We start from the raw sequence: 20,851 nt of genomic DNA on the forward strand, positions 1-20,851 counted from the left end.
TTCAATGCAATCCCAATTTCAGCAGCCTTTTTGCAGAAATGGAAAAGCTGATCCTCAAAGTCATATGTAACTGCATGGGCTGTAGATAGTCAAAACAATCTTGAAAAAGATTAGCAAAGTTGGAGGATGCACACTTCCTGATTTCAAAGGTTGCTACAAAGCTACAGTAATTAAAAAACTGTAGTACTGGCATAATGATAAGCCAATGGAATAGAATTGAGAGTCCAGAGATAAATTCACTTATCTAAAGTCAGTTGATATTTGACAAGTGTCAAGTCCGTTCAATGGGGAAAGAATAGTCTCTCCAACAAATAGTGCTGGGAAAACTGGAAATCCATATGCAAAAGAATGTGGATCCCTACTACTGGAAGTATACAAAAATTAAAATGGATCAATGATCTAAATTTAAGAGCTAATAGTATAAAACTCTTACAAGGAAACATAGGAAATATCTTTAGGACCTTATAATAGGCAATGGATTTCTTAAAAAAAAAAAAAGATTTTTTTTTAAGCACCGTGTGCTCATTTTCTTTTTAGGAGGCACCAGGAACCAAATTTGGGACCTCTCGTGGGAGGGCCGCACCCAATGGCTTAAGTCACCTCTGCTCCTGCTTGTTGTGTCTCTAGATTGAGTCACCTTGCTGCGTCAGCCCATTGTGTCAGCTCCTTGTCTTGCTCATCTTCTTTAGAAGGCACCACAAACCGAACCTGGGACCTCCCATGCAGCAGGCAGGCATCCAACTACTTGAGCCACATCTGCATCTCACAATGGACTTTTAGATTAAACAAAATGCATGAGCAGCAAAAGAAAAAATTGATAAAATGAACTTCATCACAATTAAAAGCCTTTGTGCATCAAAGGACTTTACCATAAAAGTAATTAGGCAAATGTACAGAATGGAAGGAAACCATATATCTGATAGGGTTTAATATCCAGAATATGAAAAACTCCTACAACTCAACAACAAAAAGACAAATCCAATTAAAAAATGGGCCAAGGATTTGAAGAGACATTTCTCCCAAGAAGATATGCAAATGGCCAGTAAGTATATGAACATATGCTCAACATCATTAGCCATTAAAGAAATACAAATTAAAATGACAAGATCCCACTTCATACCTAATAAGATAGCTGTTATTTAAAAAACAAAAGACAGAAAACAAATGTTGGCAAGGATGCAGAGAAATAGGAATCCTTGTACATCGTTGACGGCAATGTAAAATGGTGTAGCCACTGTGGACAACAGTTTGGTAGGTACTCAGAAATTTACACATAGAATTACCCTGTGACCCAGCAATTCCACTCCTAGGTATATACCCCAAAGCACTGAAAGCAGGAACTTTCAATGTTCATCATGGCATTATTTGCAATATTCAAAAGGTGGAAGCAACCCAAGTATTTATCAATAGATAACTGGGTAAACAAAATGTGGTATATGCAAAAAGTGGAACATTATTCATCAATAAAAAGGAATGAAGTTCTGGTACATGCTACAATACAGATGAACCTCAATGACATCATTTTGAGTGAAATAAGGAAGACACAAAAGGACATATATTTTATGATAGCTCTTACATGAACTACTTAGAATGAGCAAATTATATCAGAGAGACAGAACAAAGAATAGTGGTTACCAGGGTTGAAGTAAGAGGAGAATGGGGAATTACTGCTACATGGGTAAGAGTTTTGGTTTGAGATGATGAAAATAGTCTGGAAATAGATACTGGTGAAAGTTATACATTATTTTCAATATACTTAATGTAAAATGAGTTGTCCATTTAAAATGGTCATGATCATTTTTATGTATATTTTACCACAATTAAACATAAATCATTTTTAAAAGTATATTTGCAGGAGTAAGCATTTGATTCAGCTCTGGTCAACATGTTAGTCTGATTGGTAGTCACGGGAAAGAAATGGTAGAAAGGCTTCATTGTTTTTAAAAGAAAGTCTTTCTTCTTCTACGTAACAGTCATAACTACATGACATCTGGAACTGTGTGGCGACCATTATGCAATCATTAGGGGCACTAAGTCAACATGTGAGGATGGCAGAGGACAAAAATGAAAAACAAAAAACATTGATAACTTTTTAAGGAAGTACCAGGGACTGAACTTAGGACCTCATACATGCAAAGCGGGAACTCAACTACTGAGCTACACTCGCTCCCCAAGTCATTTATTGTTGAGCTGCTAAATCAACCAGGCCTAGAGTCATTCTGCTCCCCCCGCCGCCGGATATTTTTGTAATATAATTTTTGTTATTATTTAAGCCATTTAATAAGTTTTTATTACTTAAGGCCAAAAAAGCATTCTGATATAATCATTTAATTCCATAATAATGCTTAGGGTACCAACAAGCACAATGAAACTCAAAAAAGATTAAATAACTTGGGAAGCGGATGTGGCTCAAGTGATTAGGCTTCTACCTACCATATGGGAAGACCCAGATTCAATCCTTGGGGCCTCCTATTAAAAAAATAAAATTAAATAAAAAAATTAAATAACTTGGTAACGTCACTTAGGTAGGAAATAGTGAACTGGAACTCAACTGACCTATTTTCTTCTTATACCAGTTCTTAGGAGCATTTAAACTGAGTTGTGGATTTAAAAAGTGCGCACAACTGAGACACAATGGGGAGTGGGAGTTGAGTTGTTGAAGTGACTGACAAAGAAGTAAAGCCAGGATATGTAACAGATTTAAAGGAAGTTTCAAAAGACTATAGAGTACATTAATAAACAAGCTTAACATAAGTAATAGTCTGATGTGGAGCAGAATAGCAGAGTTGAATATTTTTATTGTTGAAATACTCTGGATGAAGGCTATGCAGACTGTGGCATGAATATAGAGGAAATGACATTTTGCTTGGTCAAGGATTAATTTATTTGATATTTACTAACCTCTTCTATGTGGCACAGATTATTTTATGCACTGGGGGTACAGTGGTTGACTAAAAGAGACAAACACCCTTGTGGAGTTTCACACTCCAATGGTAAGAATAAACAAGTGTCAACTAGAACTTTGGTGTGTATAGAATTTAGGCCACTATACTCAGAGGCACACAGCAATGTCCAATCCAAGATGAAGCTTCACGGTTGTGGCCTGGTCAGCAACCTGAGGCCTTTCAGGATTGCAAACAGAACACTGGTGATTACGTAAGAATCAAGTAACAATCAGGATGACAATGGCTAGCATTCATGTAATTATTTCAAGTAATTTAAATATACTAAGAAATAAATGTTTAATTAATGAACATCTAATCATTAAGTTTCTACCATCCAACTCTTCAACTTATCACTTAATAAAGTTTAGACTATTATTTCTGAGACCGATGCAAATAACTATTTCAAAGGAAATATGGTATCCTTTGCAAAGTAATTCATGTTTCATTCAACGTTCACTCGCTAGAACAGACTCCAAGAGAGTAGGCATAACAGTCTCATATTACTTATGAATTTCAAAAAGATATTTGATTATGTTTGTAAACTGGTCTGTTCCTCTAGGCATGATACCCTTTAACTGTATTACATTCAGCTGAGATGCCTTGATTAAAGTATGTTAAGATTAGGGATTTGATTCAACCACATCATTAGAGTGGGACTCAGAATTGAGTTCCAGCCCCCTCAGTGGGCTGATAAAACTGACTCTCACAACCCAAGTAGATACACAGAGAAAATACACCGATGAAGAGAGAGCTCTACAGACACAGCAGAGGGCCTGGGAAAAGATGAGCCATTCGCCTGACAGTTTACAGCTGACCTTATGAAGAGACCAGAGCAGCCAAGCCAGGAAAGAAACAAGCCCCAGTAAGCTTACAGCTGAGATAGAGAGCAGCTGGACCCACAGAGCCTTAAGAGGTAAGAGGAAGGCTGAACCCTTGCAGATGATGCCCACCATCTTGTTTCAACACGTGGCAACAGACGTTGGTAAGGAAGTAACCTTGAGTTGGACTCCTTTGGGCCTTGTAAGTGTAAGCTTTAACCCCAAATAAATACTCTTTATAAAAGCCAACAGATTTCTGGTACTTTGCACCAGCACCCCTTTGGCTAACACGGTAGGGATATTTGTCATTTTGTTCACTGCTGTATCTCCATCACCTAGAACAATGCCCAGAATTTCTATTAAGTAGACTAAGTGAATGGGTTAGTAAGCACCTACTGGATAACTGAATGTCAGACACTATGATGTGATTACCACTTAAAGTCTCTAGTTAAAATATCTTGATCAGCACTGATATTCAAGTTACATGATGGTTAAGGAGCAAGATTATTAAGAATCTAAAGAAATAACTATCCTGGATAAAGGAGTTTATTGTAAACTTCAAAAACTTTTCAATTAAAATAAAAATTGTCTTGAAAAATTCTTATCGTACCATTAGCTGATACAATTAGGTAACTTAGTACAATGATTGTAGTAAATCATGGGAAAATAATTTAATTTGCTTCTTCTAAAAATTTAATTCTTCTTTTCTTTGTCAAGTACATGTCCCTTTAACTAAATAAAAAATTGAAATGAAAATATCAGTTAATATGAAGCTACATAAAAGAACAAACAGAATCAGAAGGCAAATTCCAAAGAGATCAGTGCTATAAATAGATTATGGAAATGTTGGGACAGAGCAGCAAAGCTTCACTAAAAAGCAACAACAAAACTGTATCCCAAGTGAATTTTACATCTTTTACCCACCCATCATCATTTACGTTTTTCAGTGGCACAGATCCTCTGTCATTCAATAATCTATTTCAAAAAGGAAATGTTTTTAAGTAAAGGTAAATGTTCTGATTACAAAAATCTAAATATGTTCTTGGTTCTATACAGTCTTCTTCCCTTTTATGCCCTAGGAGCAGAACACCTCCATCCGAAACAACACAATCACTGTGGCTTCCTACAGAAAATATTTCATGAAATAAAGAGCACTAGACTAGGAATCTAGTCTTGAATCTGCAGTTAATCTTGTGGCTTTGCACAAGGCACTCAGGTAATCTAGGTCAGTTTACTGTACCATAAAATGAAAAAAAATGGACTAGATGATCTTCAAGGTTTATCCAGGATAAACTGAGTGAAGCAATCCTTCCATGCCATCTAACCTCAGAGCTCTACCTAAAAAAGGGAAGTGGTAAGTAGGAAAGTATAGTAAAAACAAAGAATTCAAATTGGCATTTATTAAGCTTTTGCCAACATGAAGGTCCGTAGCAGTTTGATATTACTGATGAATTCCAAAAAGAAATATCGGATTATGTTTGTAAACTGGTCTTTTCCTCTGGGCATACTGGATTATATTGGCTTCAAGTTGGGGGGTTTTTGATGTTGGAGTTTGATACTGAAGCCTTAAGCTGGAGCACAGGAAGTAAGCACACAGAAGAAAGGGAAGCAAGCCCCAGGAAGGGAGGAACCCAGGAAGCCTGAACCCTTGTAGACATCAGCAGGCATCTTGTTCCAACATATGAAAATAAGACTTCAGTGAGGGAAATAACTTACGCTTTATGGTCTAGTATCTGTAAGCTCCTACCCCAAATAAATATCCTTTATAAAAACCAATCAATTCCTGGTATTTTGCATCAGCACACTTTTGGCTGACTAATACAAGGTCCATACTAGCAAACCAAAGTAAAAGACACATTTCTTACTCAGCTTTTTGCCTATAGAGGAGAGGAAAGGGGAAAGAACCATTTTTCTATATTTAGAACTTTTTTGCAATCTGGCTAGGGAAACAAAAAAGTCAATTCAGTTTAATCCCCCATATATTTAATATCTTTTGTGTAATGGGGTAGTTTTAAAATTTTAAAAAGCATAAGAGTCAACTATGGCCCCTCCCTTTTTTTTTAAGAAATGTAGATTCCCCTAAAAATGATTCATGAAGTCTTACTCTGACAGGGCCCAGGTATTTGCATTTTAAAAAGCACCCTAGGTGACACTACTGGCCCTGTGTTGAGAAATAATGCCCTACCCTAGATGAACAAAAAGCTGAAGGTGTTCAAAAATAGAAAATGTTTCTATTTCACAAGACTATATATCCGAAACCAGAGAACACCAAGGCATTAAAAATAAGGAAAAGTCTGACAGAACTTGTGGATTTCAGTGGTTCGCAAATATGGTACATGCTTTAGGATTATTCTAGGAAGCTTTTGTAGACACAGATAGAGACTAATTAAATCAGAGTCTCTGGTAGTTGGAATGGGGCTCAGCCTTCAAATTTTAAAAAGGCTGCCTTGTAGCCAGTGCAGACAACAACTAAGTTAAGCAACAGATCTCTGGGACTGGCTAGTCAGATTGTTTTATGAAAAAAGTGATTTTTAAGCTGCATTTTCATTTGGCTCAAAGTTTAATGAAAAAGATCAGTGTAATAGGTAGGATCCCAGTAGGGAAGGAAAAAGATAACTTTCTCCCCACAAAATAAAGGGACAATAGGAACAGTAAATTTATGAATTTATTTTTAAAATTTTAGTTTTGAGGCAACATTCAAAATTGAAGTCAATGTAGGCACCACAGTGACAAAGGTTTAGAAATACACTTGGGAAAAAATATACAATTACAGTCTATTATCATTATTTGCAGTAGTTATGTTCTGTAAAGTTGTCCTAATACTGAACTAGCAAACACTGAAGTCACTAGGGGAAATACAGGGTTAGGTTCTTACAAACCTCTGATCAAAACATTGTCAAGACATCACTACATAATTTTTTTTTTTTTCCAGTTAGGCCAGTAAAAAAGAATTTGGGAAAGAGGAGAATGAACAGAGCTTGCTGAGAATGGGAGAGAAGGACAGAAATACACACCAATACATGGGCTCCTCTAGGCAGAGACAGCGATAATCTAGTTTTATGTTTTATAGAAGTGTGTTTCTGTTTAAAGATACCTTACATCTTTTGCTCTCTCCTTAAATTTGCATACAATGATTCCCTAGGAAATTCTTTTTTCACCAGCCTTTTGGAGAATTCCCCTATTTAACTCCATTTAAATACAGAATATTTTAATGCATCATTTAAACAAAGTTTCTGGGCATAAATTTAAGCAAGTTTAATCACAACGAGGGATAGGTAATTGGAACTTATTTAAAAAGTTGTTAATTCATTAAAATTGAACTCACTGCACTATAGTTCATTTGATCAATGCTTATCCAACAGTTATTTTCTCTGTAAGGCATATCACAGTCTTCTATTGCTCCAAAACTTCTTCTCTCTGTAAGGCATATCATAGTCTTCTTTCACTTAGGAACACTAGACAGCACTTCAGCACTATGCTTGGGGACCATTTTAAAGGGCAAATCACCAACAAAAAAACAAAAATGTGAAAAACATGGCACTAAATATATGGGGAAAAGGATACTTGTTTATAGTGCAAGAAGTGAAACAAGAGGGCAGAGCATCACCTTGTTTGACTTCAGCTGGGAACTTGAACATTGGTTGACTGCAATTTTTTGCTGCTCTGCACACTATCACAAGTGACTGGAAGTGCCTTAGATCAACTGTACAATTAGAGACTATATACAAATAAACTATATATATACATACACATAAACATTTATCTTGCAGCTTTATTATTTTATAATGCATGCTAAAGAATTGGCTAAAATCACTCAAGAACTGGATTATAAGTCCACAGTTTTTTGAGACAGATGCTTTCAGCAGTCCCAAATTTTCAACCTGTCATTACCTACAGTGTGGGAAATTGTGAGTGTATAGCTCACTAGCAGGGGCAGGGAGCTCTAAACTTTTCTCACTAAATACTGATATTCAATTTCCTATATATCCTATGGATGGTGCATTAGATCTCCTATGATTCTGGCCAAAGGTCAGACCCAGTTGAAACAGAGGATGCTAACAGATGTATATAGCTAGCCAAACACTGTATTAGATTTGGAGAATGCTGTAAAGTTGGGAATGGCCCTTTAGCAAACTCGTAGCTTTTTCTTCCACCTTCACTGATGAGGTCCTAAAAAGCAGACAAAATCTGTAATATTTTCACTAAGAACCTTTGTTCCAAGCACTGATTGTTCTAAAAGAGTAAACTATATGAGTGGACATACTGGTGTGCCACTATAGACTTACTGGGATTCTAGCAATGGAAGAAATTATATCACTGATATAATTGATGTGGATACTGTGGCCACTGGAGGTGATGAAGGCAGGGAGGGGAAAAAAGAGATGTAATATGGGGGCATTTTGGAGACTTGGACTTGTCCTGAATGACACTGCAGTGACAGATACAGGCCATTATATGTCCTTGCCATAAGCTACAGAATTGAGTGGGAGATAATGAAAACTACAATGTAAATTATAACCCCATGCTTACTGGCAACACTCCAAATGTGTTTATCAATTGCAATGACTATACCACACTAATGAATAAAGTTGTTATGCTGGAGAACTGTAGAATGTGTGGGAAGTGGGGCATATGGAAATCCCTTATATTTTTTTGTATCACATTTTATGTATCTAATTATCTTTTAAAAAAATAAAAAAATATACTGAAAAAAGATAAAGAATTTTTACTCAGAATTCTGAAGTCTTAATCTATAGTTTTAATCTATAAAACCTTGTAATATGCTTCTTTTGGCAGATGGGCTATTTTGTACAGGAATCCAACAGGGAGAATAACAATACAAACAGTATCATAGGTGCTATGTGGGAATACAGGAGAAAAATTAATCATGTATTAATTATACACATTAATGCAGGCACTATCCTTGTCTTGAAAGGCTTACAATCTAGTCAATGATGTCAATGATAAACACATTAACTTCCTGAGCAATGTATTTGGAAAATAGCACCAACCATCAATTACACACTATAAGGCATATATACTTTAGTAAAGCAAGTTACAAACTCATCCAGGGCAATTAACAGCACAGAAAGTAAACGTATCATTTTATATAACATACATGTTCTTTAAATTTTACAAATTAAATCTTTATTACCTTACATTAAGAGCTGCCTTCCCATGAAGAATTTTGGCCTGTCTTGATAAAATCTATTGCAAATATTTTAAAAATTCAAATATAAAAGATGAAGTTGAGAACCGTATCCTGGAAATTATAAAGACAGAGATTTCATTACCTGCATTTTTATCGATTCTTTGATTCATTCACTAACTAACCGAGTATTTCAGAGCACCCATAGTGGTAGCACAGACTTTCAAGTCAGGCTGCTTGGTTTCAAATCCCAGTTCTAATACTTAATAACATGTGACCCCGGGCAAGTTGGTTAATCTATCTGTGCCCCAGCAAAATGGAAATATTAATAGCACTGTTCTCATAAGTCAATTTATACAAATCAATTTATACACTTAGGATAGTGCCCAGTATACAGAATTAGCTATTATTAGCAATTGCTGTTTCAGAATGTGCTATGGAGAGACAGCCTTTCTGTCAAAGACCTTATAATCTGGTAAGAATTCCAAATAAACAATAAAGGATATTACAGTATAATTACCATGATATTGTATATAACAGCAAGCAGGAATTCCTACATTTGGGACTGTTGGACAGACTTTATGGGAAAATAGAAATTCACCAGGCTACAGTAAAATGAAAGGTAAGAAGCATGTTCCTGAAACAGAATGACATTTGCACAGGCCCAGGGGCTCTGCACTTAGGGAACAGCAAAAACGATAAAAGGCTGAATTTAGGCCACATTAATATTCATAAGCATCACAGTATTCTTCAGTCCTCTAAAAGTCCTTCAATCAGGGTATACTGTCAAATTTGACATCCAAATTAGAGAAGAAATTTCCAATAACTAAGGGTGAAATGATACTCTGGCAACTTTGGAAAAACAAAGTTATATTTTACTATTGGTTACTTCTCAGAAACAGATTAAACTGCCCTCTTTTTTTGGTATGCTGGAAAAAGGAAGAAAAGTTGTGTGACTTACTGAAGGGTACATGGATAAGACTTGAATCTAGGTCTTCTGGAACCAAGCCCAGAATCCTTTCCACTACATTGGCTGCCTCCAGTTCCAGACACTGGTCAAACTTATTCTTCACAATGTTCGAAAGTTACGTTTGCATTAATAACTCTGTCCTTTAAAATTCAAGTATCTCTTGCTTCCATTCATATACCTTAGTCTGAAATGGAATCCTGGAAACTCAATCAGAAGGGAGATAAAAGTAATTAAAATTAATTACCTACCTAATGATCAAATACTTTAACATCATGCTGGACCATTTAATTTGAAGAGGATGCTTTCCTCCTATTTAACATGTGTCTGTTGTGATCATACATTGAAAAAGGACAGGCCTGGTTTAAATGACAGAGGACAGCATGAGGTTATCATATCCACTGGCTAAGCACTGTTAGGAGATAGGTGAGAGGTAAGTCAAGAAGGCTGTAAAATTTTCCACTATAAAGTGCTTGTTTAAAAAATCATAATGGACAGTTTTTCTCCAATAACTGTAAGAATCTGTCAATATTGCTCACAGATTTAACAAAGCCAATAATGAAAAAACGTGCTAAGAAAGAATCAATAATTTGGTAACCAATAAATCAGCAGGTAAAAGAACCTGCCAGTACATTTAATAGCCCAGCTTTTATTATCTTTACTAGTTATACGGAAAATCTAAATGCTTTCTGCTGGACTTCTATAAGCTTGAAAACATTGACATTTGCTTCATCCTAAGAATGGTATATGGAAAATCTGTCAGAAGTTAATTTTTTTTAATATTAAAGGAATTAAAGTGTTAAAATTAGACTGATAGTTGTAATAATTGATTCTAAAATTTCTGTAATAAGAGCACAATTATAAACTATAACTCAGCTGGATATTTAGCCAATCTCTCAAAGCACAATAAACCAATTTTAGATTATCATCCACGAGACAGCCACTTTTAACAGGATTAATGGATTTCATCAGCTATAATGAAATTGGCTAGAGTAACTAGCAATGAACAAATGGCTTTGAGGAGATCTGGTAGACTCAAAATACATATTTAGCCTAATCAAAAGTCTGGGTACAACTACTGATTTACATATGAGATTGTGGCTGAAAGGGATAGTCTGTAGACTTAAAAGCCAACTGAAAGGAAACTAGAGAATAATCTAGGGCAGGGCTTAACAAGAGGCCCATGACCTTGAATTGAAATTCAAAAAAACATTCTTGTGGGGACATGTTGGTGTGGGTATAATTAATTGATTAAATAATACAGTATGGTGTGGACTTAGTAAGGGACCTGTGGTTATCACCTGACTGGCAGAGGGGTCTGTGGAACAAAAAGGTAAGAATCCTGATCTATGTAATGTATAACATAAGTGATTTGGGAGGTGGTGGTGGTGGATGAAATTGTGGTTAAAAGTACAAATGTAAGAATGTAGTTCTTTTACAAAGTATTACAAATATGGTTGATACATGGGAAAATTACAACTAATGTAACTTATGAATGATATTTAACAGTTAATATTATAATATTTTTGCAGCAATGGCAAAGTAGATATATCAATTCTAAGAGACAATTATAGGGGGTTATAAGGGAATATGGGATTTTTACTTTTGGAGTAATGAAAAAATCAATTGAGGTGATGACAGCACAACTATAATGAAAATGAAAGCCACTGAGTGTACACTTCAAATGGATTGTACAAAACATGGGGCTGTATAATAGAGGGACTCCACTGGTGGAAGATGGACTGTGGTTAGCAGGACAACTATAAGAATGTTCTCACATAAACTACTACAAATGTACAATACTATTACAGGGTGCTAATAATTGGGTGGGTTGGGGGGGAAATACACCAAATGTAAGATACGAACTATAGTTAGCAGTAATATTTTGACAACGCTATTTCAGTTTCTAACAAAAGTTTCACAACAAAGCAAGGTGGTGCTGGTGGGGTGATGTATGAGAGTGCTATATGATATTCATGTCTGTTTTATAAGTTCATAACTTTTATTATATATTTGTTCCTACTCTCCAGTTTACATTTTAATGGGCAAGAGAGACAATAAACAAGTAAACATAATGGCACAGAGAGTGACTGCAGTTGGCACAATCACAGTGGTCAGAGTAGTCTAAGGAAGTGATAATCTGAACCTCATGAGGCCTGAAAGAGGACAAACCATCCCTGTCAAGGTCTAGAACAGCACTCCAAGCAGAGAAAAACGAAGTATAAAGCCCCAGGGGCAAGAAGGATCTTGGAGTGAGTGAGGAAAGCACTTAAAGACAGACAATCTCCCTGATTATGTGGAGTTCTTTGGTTACTCTAGATAGTTAGGATTTAAAGTACAACTGGAAAGACAGAGGTGATATGCTACGATTCCTATCTTTTAAAAAAAACCTTCAGGCTGCTATATTTAGAACGAATTGTAATACAATGAGGGAGAGGCATCCTTGGAGCCTCAAAAGTACTGGTAATGGTCTATTTGGAGAATACTCCTGGAAGCAGGTACAGAGACGCTTGCTCCTTTTGAAATCTTATATACTATTCTGCATAAAATTTCACAATCTTTTAAAAATTGAGTTGTAGAGATGTAAGGGAGGAAACAAGAGAAATCAATTAAAATGCTACTAGATTTTTCTAATTGATGGAGGAAAGAGACAGGGGCAGGAATCAAGGCTGATCAGCGATTCTCAATGCTGGGCAATTATGTCCCCAAGGGGACATGTACAATGCCTGGAGATACTTTCAGTTGTCACAAACTGTAGGAAAGGGGTGCTACTGGCATCTATTGGGTAGAGGCCAGGGATGTTGCTAAACATACTCAAAATACAGGATAGCCCCTAAAAACAAAAGAATTATCTGGCCCAAAATGTCAATAGTGGCAAGAGTAAGAAGCCCTGATTTAAACTGATTACAATTGGCCCTATCCTAGAATACCCACACTTCTGGTAGAATCTACAAAAAAAATTAGAAACGGTAAGGATTTCAATATTTAATGACAATTAGATTAACACTAAGTTGATCAGGACTGATAAGTAATAAGTCTGGTTAATAAAATGAGGAAACCAACTCTGATTAATAAATGCCATTTGTTGAGCAAACTCTCAAATAAACTGAAAACTTCTACTCTGCGATTCCATAGTTTATATTCCAGCTATACTTAAATCTGTAGTCCAATACATTCAGTGTTTTACCAAATACAAATCCCTGCAATAATTTAAAGGGATGGCTATGAACAGTGAAAAAAGATAATCAGCGGTTATAAAGAGACAATGTAGTAGGAAAGACTAATTGGAGGGAAATGATAGCCCAGTTGTATCTATGTGCAAACAACTGACTTATTTTCAGCCTTGAGCGAGTGGACAATTTTATGTACGAGAAACAAGTCTGCAACATTCATCTCTCACAATACCTCAAAGACCAGCAATGGGGAAATTACTCTTAAGACCTATTTACAAAAGATAAAATACCACAAAAGTTGGGAAAATTTCTTTACCTTCTTCTACTCTAAATGAAATTAATTTGGGGGGAAAATAACACTATGACACACTCAAGAACACACAGACCAAGATTTCTAAAGCACCCTAAAGAATTTCTGGAACTACAAAATAATTAATAGCGAGACTGTAAATGACGTCCCGAGCCACGATACGCTCTGGAAAGTTTGGTAAAAGTGGTTAAATGAGTTAGATAACAGAAAATACAAAAATTATCTATCCCTAAGAAGGTCTGGAAGTTGAAAAGATAATTCAGAACATTACCTCACATTTGAGCTCCCCAAGGTTAAGGCTGGAAGAAAAACTACTCCAAAAGGCCATAATTAATCTTGTTCAAGAAACGGAAGCTATCCTTAATTATAAGGCCCTCAACAAAACTGGCCATGTCCACACCCAATACTAGGTTACTAAGTCTGCTTAAAACTGAATTCCAGAAACAATCACTTAAAAATTTTTTTTTCATATTGTCATTTTCTCATCACATTAAAAAAAAAACCTTCGAAACCAGCTTGAGAACTAGAAGGCCTCTAGCCTTAATTTATACCCTTTTAATAATATTTAAAAATCTGACGATACAGAGGTAAAATACAGGGACACTCAACTACCCTCAAAATCACGCTGGGATCCTGAGAGGCCGGGCGGACGTTTTCCGGATCATCACCGCGCGAAGTCCCGGCCGCCTTTCCGAGGCACCTTCCCTGGCGGCAGTGTTCTCGAGACTCTGTTGCGTCATCCAGCCCCTCAACGGGACGCCCTTCCCAGGGATACACAGAATGACCCTCGGCGGAACATTCATACGCATTACATCCCTGAAGGGGCGACCGGTAAGAAACTACTATTTTCTTCAGGCTTTCAAAGACCAAAGGTCAACTGCAAGAGCCGCACCAGTAATACACTTCAATCCAGACAAATACCCGACCTCAACTAAGAATGCGCGTACTGAGTGAAGGCGCCAAAAAAACCCATTCTCGCGAAATCATAAACCAAAATCTCGCGACATCTTTCGGCTCCTTTTTCAGCCCCACCCCCACTCATTCTCGTTGCCTTAGAAACATCGCGAGATTTCTTCTTTCAGTCCCCGCCCCCTTACGGCACGATGGTCGCACAAGAATGTGATACAGCTTCGACGGCCGCCATCTTCTTTCTTTCTTAGCAGTTAGCTGTGGGAAGGTCTCTGCGAAGAAGCGGCAGCGGCCACTGTAGTGTAGCGATGGCAGACTATTCAACCGTGCCTCCACCTTCATCGGGCTCAGCTGGTGGCGGCAGCGGTGGCGGAGGAGTTAACGATGCCTTCAAAGATGCGCTGCAGAGAGCCCGGCAGGTAAGTGGTCCGCGAGGCGGGATCCCGACAGCTCTCGGTAATTGGCCGCTGGCTGAGTAGGCCCCTGCCTTTTCGCGCATGAGGAATAGAAAAGAGGTGCTCTTCCGGCCTCCGAAATGTGAGGAAACTCGTTTCCCTACGTTGGTAGCACCGTTAGAGATCGGACTCTGGTATTGTATTCTAGGTGTCTTAAACCATTTAGAACCGTCACGCGTGCTAAGAAGGCCTTTAGGTCTTTCTCTCGCTCGTGTTTCTGTAAGAAGTTAGCTTAGCCTCCTCATTTCTACGGAATGACTATCCTCCCTGTGGAGATAAAGCGCGCGTAGTTTTACACAATAGGGTGGAAAGTTCTGGTAATAATGCGTTTGGGAAGGGACTAGGGTCTATAGGCCCTACACAGTAAAGGAAGAGGTTTGTCATTAAAGCAGTCCTTATTGCTTCCGTCCCATTCGAGTTCTCCCTTTCAATTAAATCTTTCGGTACCATTCGCCCTCACACCTACAACAAACAGGTTTAAGAGAGCACAAGTATTCCGCGTTGGAATCCTTCCTCCGGGCGGGATTTCCGTGTCACTTTCTACAGTCCTCCCCCCATAATACTCAAAATGGCCTCAGGCTCATTATACCCGTAGTTTCAATTTGAATCTGCCTCTCTTCGGAGTCGTAAACTGGACAGACCTTTTTGTGTTACGTAGGTTCGTACATTTTCCCTAAAGGCATTTCCTCCCAAATGAAAGCTGTAAAAAAAAAAAAAGTTCTCCAGGAATTTTAAGTGTTTCATAATTTGTAATTTACTTTTACTAGATAGTCCCTTAATGTAGTTATAGTATAAAAATGTGATGTTGGTATAGTCTGGTATATAAGCAGGAAAATCTGGTTCTCTTCATGATAATATGCATATTGTACTAGGTATTAGACTTTTTAGACACAGTGTTAAGCACATGGTAATCAGAAACTAATATTGCGGTTATGTTTGCTTTAGAAGTTTTATTTAGTGAACTTCTTACCCCCCAGTACGATTAAAGGGTCATTTGAATAAAAAGAAAATTCATAAAATCTATAATCAACTTAGCGTTTATTTTTATAAAGTGGAAACACTATAAATGTACCTGTACTCATTTATAATCAGAAATATTTGGGGAAATCAACGAAAGATCGTCATAAATACTAATTCTGCCATTTTTTTCATGTAATCCTTTTTAATTACAGTGCTTCTGAACATACTTAGAATCTCAACTGAAACATTTGTAAAGCTATGAAGTTTTATTAGATCTGGTTGGAATGGTCACCTGAATTATTTTATTCATCCAGCATTTTGAATTGATTATGTCACACTGTATATAAGCTGCTGGAGTTTTCGTTGTTTTTCTTTTTAAAGTGAAATTAGAACCTTCTCTTCTAGGAAGTTTTGAGATCAAGGAATTTAACAAGAGTGAACAGTAGTATCTGATTAATGCCATCAGAAAAGAGTAGACAAAACAAGGGTGCTGTTAATTCATTCACTTTGTTCTATAAGCATACGGAGTTCCTGCTATGAGTCCGGTACTGTAAAAGGCACCAGAGAAAAGGTACTTAAGAAACGGGGTGATAATTGAACAAGATGTTAAAGAATGAGGGGAAATAAGCAGTCTATGGTAAGGTGTGGGGAGTTTGGAATGACAGAACCCAAGAATGGGGTAGCTGGAGGACAGGACAGCATTGGGTAAGAGGAAAGGTGGAAATAGAGGGAGAAAAGTCATAGTTGGATGTGGGTACCAAATTGTCAAAGAACTTGGTTTTCTGTGCTTTAAAGTTGAACTTAATTATTTGGCTGAGCTATTAGTTTCCTAATTAAAGGTAGACTTTTAAAATAATTCTTAAATTATGGACTTTCTTGCCTTCTTTGACGACAGATGTTCTGACGCCTTTGCTGTGATTATTTGAATATTTTATTAACAATTCATCTTAAAGGAAATATTGAATTGCATTTCCAAGATTCCCATCTAACCTTAAGTTTTCTTTGTCCAGAGTATTGTGTTCTTTGGCAAGAGGAGGTAAACAAACAACTTCTTGCCCTCAAGGAGCTTCAAGAGGTATTTGCCATGCTGTTGGCATTTTTAACTGGACAATGGTTTTATTGTAGGAAAGCAGGACAAAGTGACTAGGAATTTTGGTTCTTACCTAGTAAGCACTAGTATTGTTTACTCAGTTACCCTCTAGAGTTGTTTCCCTCTGGTAATTTAAGCACAGTTGCTGGATCCTCTCTTTTTCTAGGAAATCTTGATAGCTTATATTGTATATAAAATTTCCAGAGATTTACAATATTCTTTGGGCCAAATCTGGCCCGGTGGCACCATATAGCTTTTTTAGTTCAGGAATTCTAGCCTCTACAATTTAGAAATTTTATTTTTGTGAATTTCAAGTTGCGGCGCCTGAGGGTGGGATAGGATTTTTAAAATTAGGTCTTTGGTGGCCACGTGTAAATAACAAATTCCATGCTGTGGGACACTGAAAATTAAAATGTGTTCATCTCTTTTTCTTCTTGAGATTGTTAAGGTAGTGAATCAGACCGAGAGATGAGATGAGAATGGTAGATAACAAAGCAAAATTATCAACCTCCATCCCTTAGCTTCTGAACAGTAAATTAGTCATTAAGTTGCTTTTTGTTATTTTGTGTGTGTGTGAGGTGTCAGGGCTGGAGATTGACCCAGGACCTCGTGTGGGAAACAGGCACTGAACCACTAAGCGGCATTTGCTCCCTTGATTTGTTTTTTTTTTTTTTTTTCATTTGTTTGCTTGTTGTTTGTTTTTTTGTTTTGTTCTATTTTAAGGAAGCATTGGGAACTGAACCCAGGACCTCCCATGTGGGGAGCAGGTACTCAACTGCTTGACCAATATCTGCTCCCCTCTCAATTACTTTTAAAATTTCTTCCCTGATAATTTTTAAAGTGGTATCAGGCCGTATTGGATGATAGGAAAATAGAGCTGTTGATTTTTAAAATTACCATCTCCCGTGAAAACTAGCATTTTTAAAAACAAAATCAATTTTATTATATTTAGTTCATAATAGTGCATTCGTAACAGTATTTGTCCTTTTGTATCTGGCTTGCCTCACTCAGTATAATGTCCTCCAGGTTCATCCATGTTGTATGCTTCATGACTTCATTTCTTCTTAACAGCTGCATAATATTTCCATTGTGTGTAAATGCCACAAATTGTTTATCCATTGGTCAGTTGGCGGACATCTGAGTTTTCAAACTTCTGACCATTTGTGAATAATGCTGCTATGAACATCAGTATGCAGATATTTGTTCGTGTCACTGCTTAGTTCTGGGTATAAATCTAGTAATCGTATTGCCAGGTCACATGGCAAGTCTATATTCAACTTCCTTAGGAACTGCCAGTCTTCCGCAGTGGCTGTACCATTCTACATTGAATAAGCATTCCTGTCTCTCCACATCCTCTTAACACTTGTAGGAAAAATAGAATTTGATTATAATTTTGATTTTATTATATTTTGTCAAAGGATAGGAGAGGCTTGATTGTGATAATAAGCAAAGATTTCTGTGTTGTAGAGAGGGTGCTTGGACAATTTTAATAAAATGATGGCTTAGTAATACCGTGTTTCTGGCATTTTACGTACCTCTTCACGTTTCTGGCATATGGGAAGTGAATCCTATAGTAGCTATTCAGTATTAATAGACTTGAATTAAAAGTCAATATTAAAGTATTAAATTTAATTTTGAAAATCATTCTGTTCTTTCAGAATTCATTCCTAAAGGTTTACTATATGTCTGATACGTAATGCCATAATGAAGGATACAAAGACAGATTGGTCATCTACCTTATTCATGCACCTGAATTTGTTTTATTAAACAAATGTTATTGATACATGTTAGTAAAGCATACAGTCATCCATCATGTACAATCAACGGTATTTGCATAATCCTAGTTCTGCATTCATGACTTCATTATTAGAGCATTTTCATTATTTCAATAAAAAACACGTAAAAATTCATCACTGCTCAATTTCTCTATGCTTCCCCTGCTGTACATGGCTGCTGTTTCTGGCTGCTATGGCATCTTTATTTATTTTAAAGCAATTTTATTGAGATATATTCATATACCATACGATCCATCTAAAGTGTATAGTCAGTGGATCTTAGTATAATCACAGTGTTGTGTATTCATCACCAAAAAAGTTTCAGAATAATTTCATTACTCCCCTTAGCAGTCAACTCTTAATCCTTCTATCCTTCCACTGCCTTACATAAACACTAATCTGATTTCATCTTTTTAAATTTATTTCTGTTTACATAATAAATGGGGTTATACAATACAAAGTACTGTGCACAGGCACATTTTTTGCAAGTATAATGTAACTATTTTTGGCTAGGGGAAAATAATTTTTGTAATCCAATATTTTGGTATCTCCATGTGGACCTGTTTTATAGCTGAATTACAGTATACTGATGTGTTCGTACTAGCTGCAGTTTATTGAAGACATAATACATACTGGGCTCTGTGCTAAGCATATCTTGCATTAATTCCATTTAATCTTCACAACAGTCCTACCAGGCAGGTATAGAAACTGTTAATTCTTTGTACAGAATACTTAAGAAAAGTAGGCAAGGCCAGAGAGGTAGTGAGCAGTAGAACGAAGATTAAAATCCCAAAGCCTAAGGGAAGCATGTAGTCAGCTGAAAATTAGGAAAATAGGCATTTTTGTATTTAGGTAGATTATTTAATTATCTTGGACAAATTAGCTTTTTTTCCCCCAATTCCAAAATTTTTGGATTCTCAGAACGGTCAGTGAAAGTAAGGGAGTGACTAGACTTAGTTCTAATTTAATTCTATATGTTTAATAAAAAGTGTGTAGTTGAAGTTACTTTTCAGTGATTATTGTTTCTCTTAAACTAGGGAATATATATTTCCTTTTGATCTTGGAGAATGGATGGTCAGGTTTTTATTGGTACTTTTACTGAAAGTTCTTCTCTAATGCTTTGCATCATTTCTGAATTTTTGATGTGGTGTTACTGATATTTGGGTGAACCGAGTATCATGTTTCATTTTCATTTGGATAGTTTTAGAACTATTCCATGAATAGGAAGATAAGTATCCTTTTTCTGTTCAAAAGTTCCTGAGAGTTAAGGAGTGCTGCTCTCCAAACTCGGAGCATTTATGAAAAAGCCGGCTGCAATAGATACAGCCTAAACTATTTTCCTGTCATTAGTGTACTGTTTTCTCTAGCATGAAATACTTCTACGGTCTGCCAGTCATTATTGGGCCACACATATTTAAGTTCTAATGAACAGTTCAAATGCTAAGTGCTTTAAGACTTAAGGGTGGATAACTAGTCAGAAAAACTTTCAGGAAAGTAATAAAATTTGAATTAGACTCTGAAAGGTGCATACAGGCTCTTGATACAAGTGAAGAATGTTTAAGGGAGGTTAGACTGATTAAAGCCATAGCATCTGGAGACTGAAAAGTATGTGCCTTTATCAAGCACTGTAATTGTGATCCTGAAATATTTTGTTGTGGGTGTTTGCATTTACAGGTGAGGAAAGGGAAATCTAGAAACCCTAGGCGTACAGTTGGTATGTGGAAACTATTATATATTGTACTTAAGTGCTATATAATGGGTTTAAGACTCAAGTCCATGAACTATACTCTTAGCATTTCCAGTTTCCTGATTATAAAGCTTAGACAATTTGATTTTTTTTTTCCTTATCAGTATTTGTTTGGAAAATTCCAGCCACTAAAAATTTGGTTTTATCGTTCTATTTAATTTTTATAATTAAAATTTCAAACATACAGTGGAAAGAATAATGAACTTCCATTTGCCCATCACATGTCTTCAGTAATCACCAACATAATAGTTTTATAAGGATTATCCTTTTCAGTAACTGGTATGAAGCTGTATATAAATTGTGAAGCAAGGCATTGCCCAAAGTTGAAGGCATTTATTACCAGGTAGAGATCTCCACTGTTTACTTGTGTGACTTTGTTATTTCTGAGATTTCATACAACTGTAAAAATGGATTTTTACTTTACCGAGTACTCTCTACTTTGTGAGATTGTTGTACTGATTCAATGACAAAATGAAAATAAAATTTTTATTTTAGTGTGAAATCGTTCCATTTCCCCTTTTCATAGAAAAATACAATAACACTGTTAATTGTG

General features: G+C 36.4%; 2 protein-coding genes across 20 annotated transcripts in view; one reads left to right on the forward strand and one right to left on the reverse strand.

Annotated features, from left to right (window-relative positions):
• DNAJB4 (DnaJ heat shock protein family (Hsp40) member B4) overlaps nt 1-14,320 on the reverse strand; it is a 46,945-nt gene extending 32,625 nt beyond the window's left edge. The window contains exons 1-4 of one of the 2 annotated variants that reach the window (XM_058303329.2): nt 13,975-14,320; nt 9,874-10,079; nt 8,919-9,026; nt 7,089-7,180 (exon numbers count right to left, since the gene is read on the reverse strand). The gene's annotated coding sequence lies outside the window, so the exon portion shown is untranslated. The remainder of the gene's footprint in view (nt 1-7,088; nt 7,181-8,918; nt 9,027-9,873; nt 10,080-13,974) is intronic. The other variant, XM_058303330.2, reaches the window with a different exon arrangement.
• A 122-nt stretch (nt 14,321-14,442) lies between these two features.
• The window catches only part of FUBP1 (far upstream element binding protein 1), an 87,381-nt gene continuing 80,972 nt past the window's right edge, over nt 14,443-20,851 (forward strand). For 11 of the 18 annotated variants that reach the window (XR_009187176.2, XM_058303313.2, XM_058303311.2 and 8 more), the window contains exon 1: nt 14,443-14,690. Coding sequence is in view for 17 of the 18 variants with exons in the window: in XM_058303313.2 (XP_058159296.1) it covers nt 14,580-14,690 (111 nt within the window). In the remaining variant the exon portion in view is untranslated. The remainder of the gene's footprint in view (nt 14,691-20,851) is intronic. The other 7 variants (XM_058303315.2, XM_058303317.2, XM_058303320.2 and 4 more) reach the window with 2 other exon arrangements.

Source organism: Dasypus novemcinctus, chromosome 9, assembly GCF_030445035.2.
Source record: "Dasypus novemcinctus isolate mDasNov1 chromosome 9, mDasNov1.1.hap2, whole genome shotgun sequence".
NCBI lineage: Eukaryota > Metazoa > Chordata > Mammalia > Cingulata > Dasypodidae > Dasypus > Dasypus novemcinctus.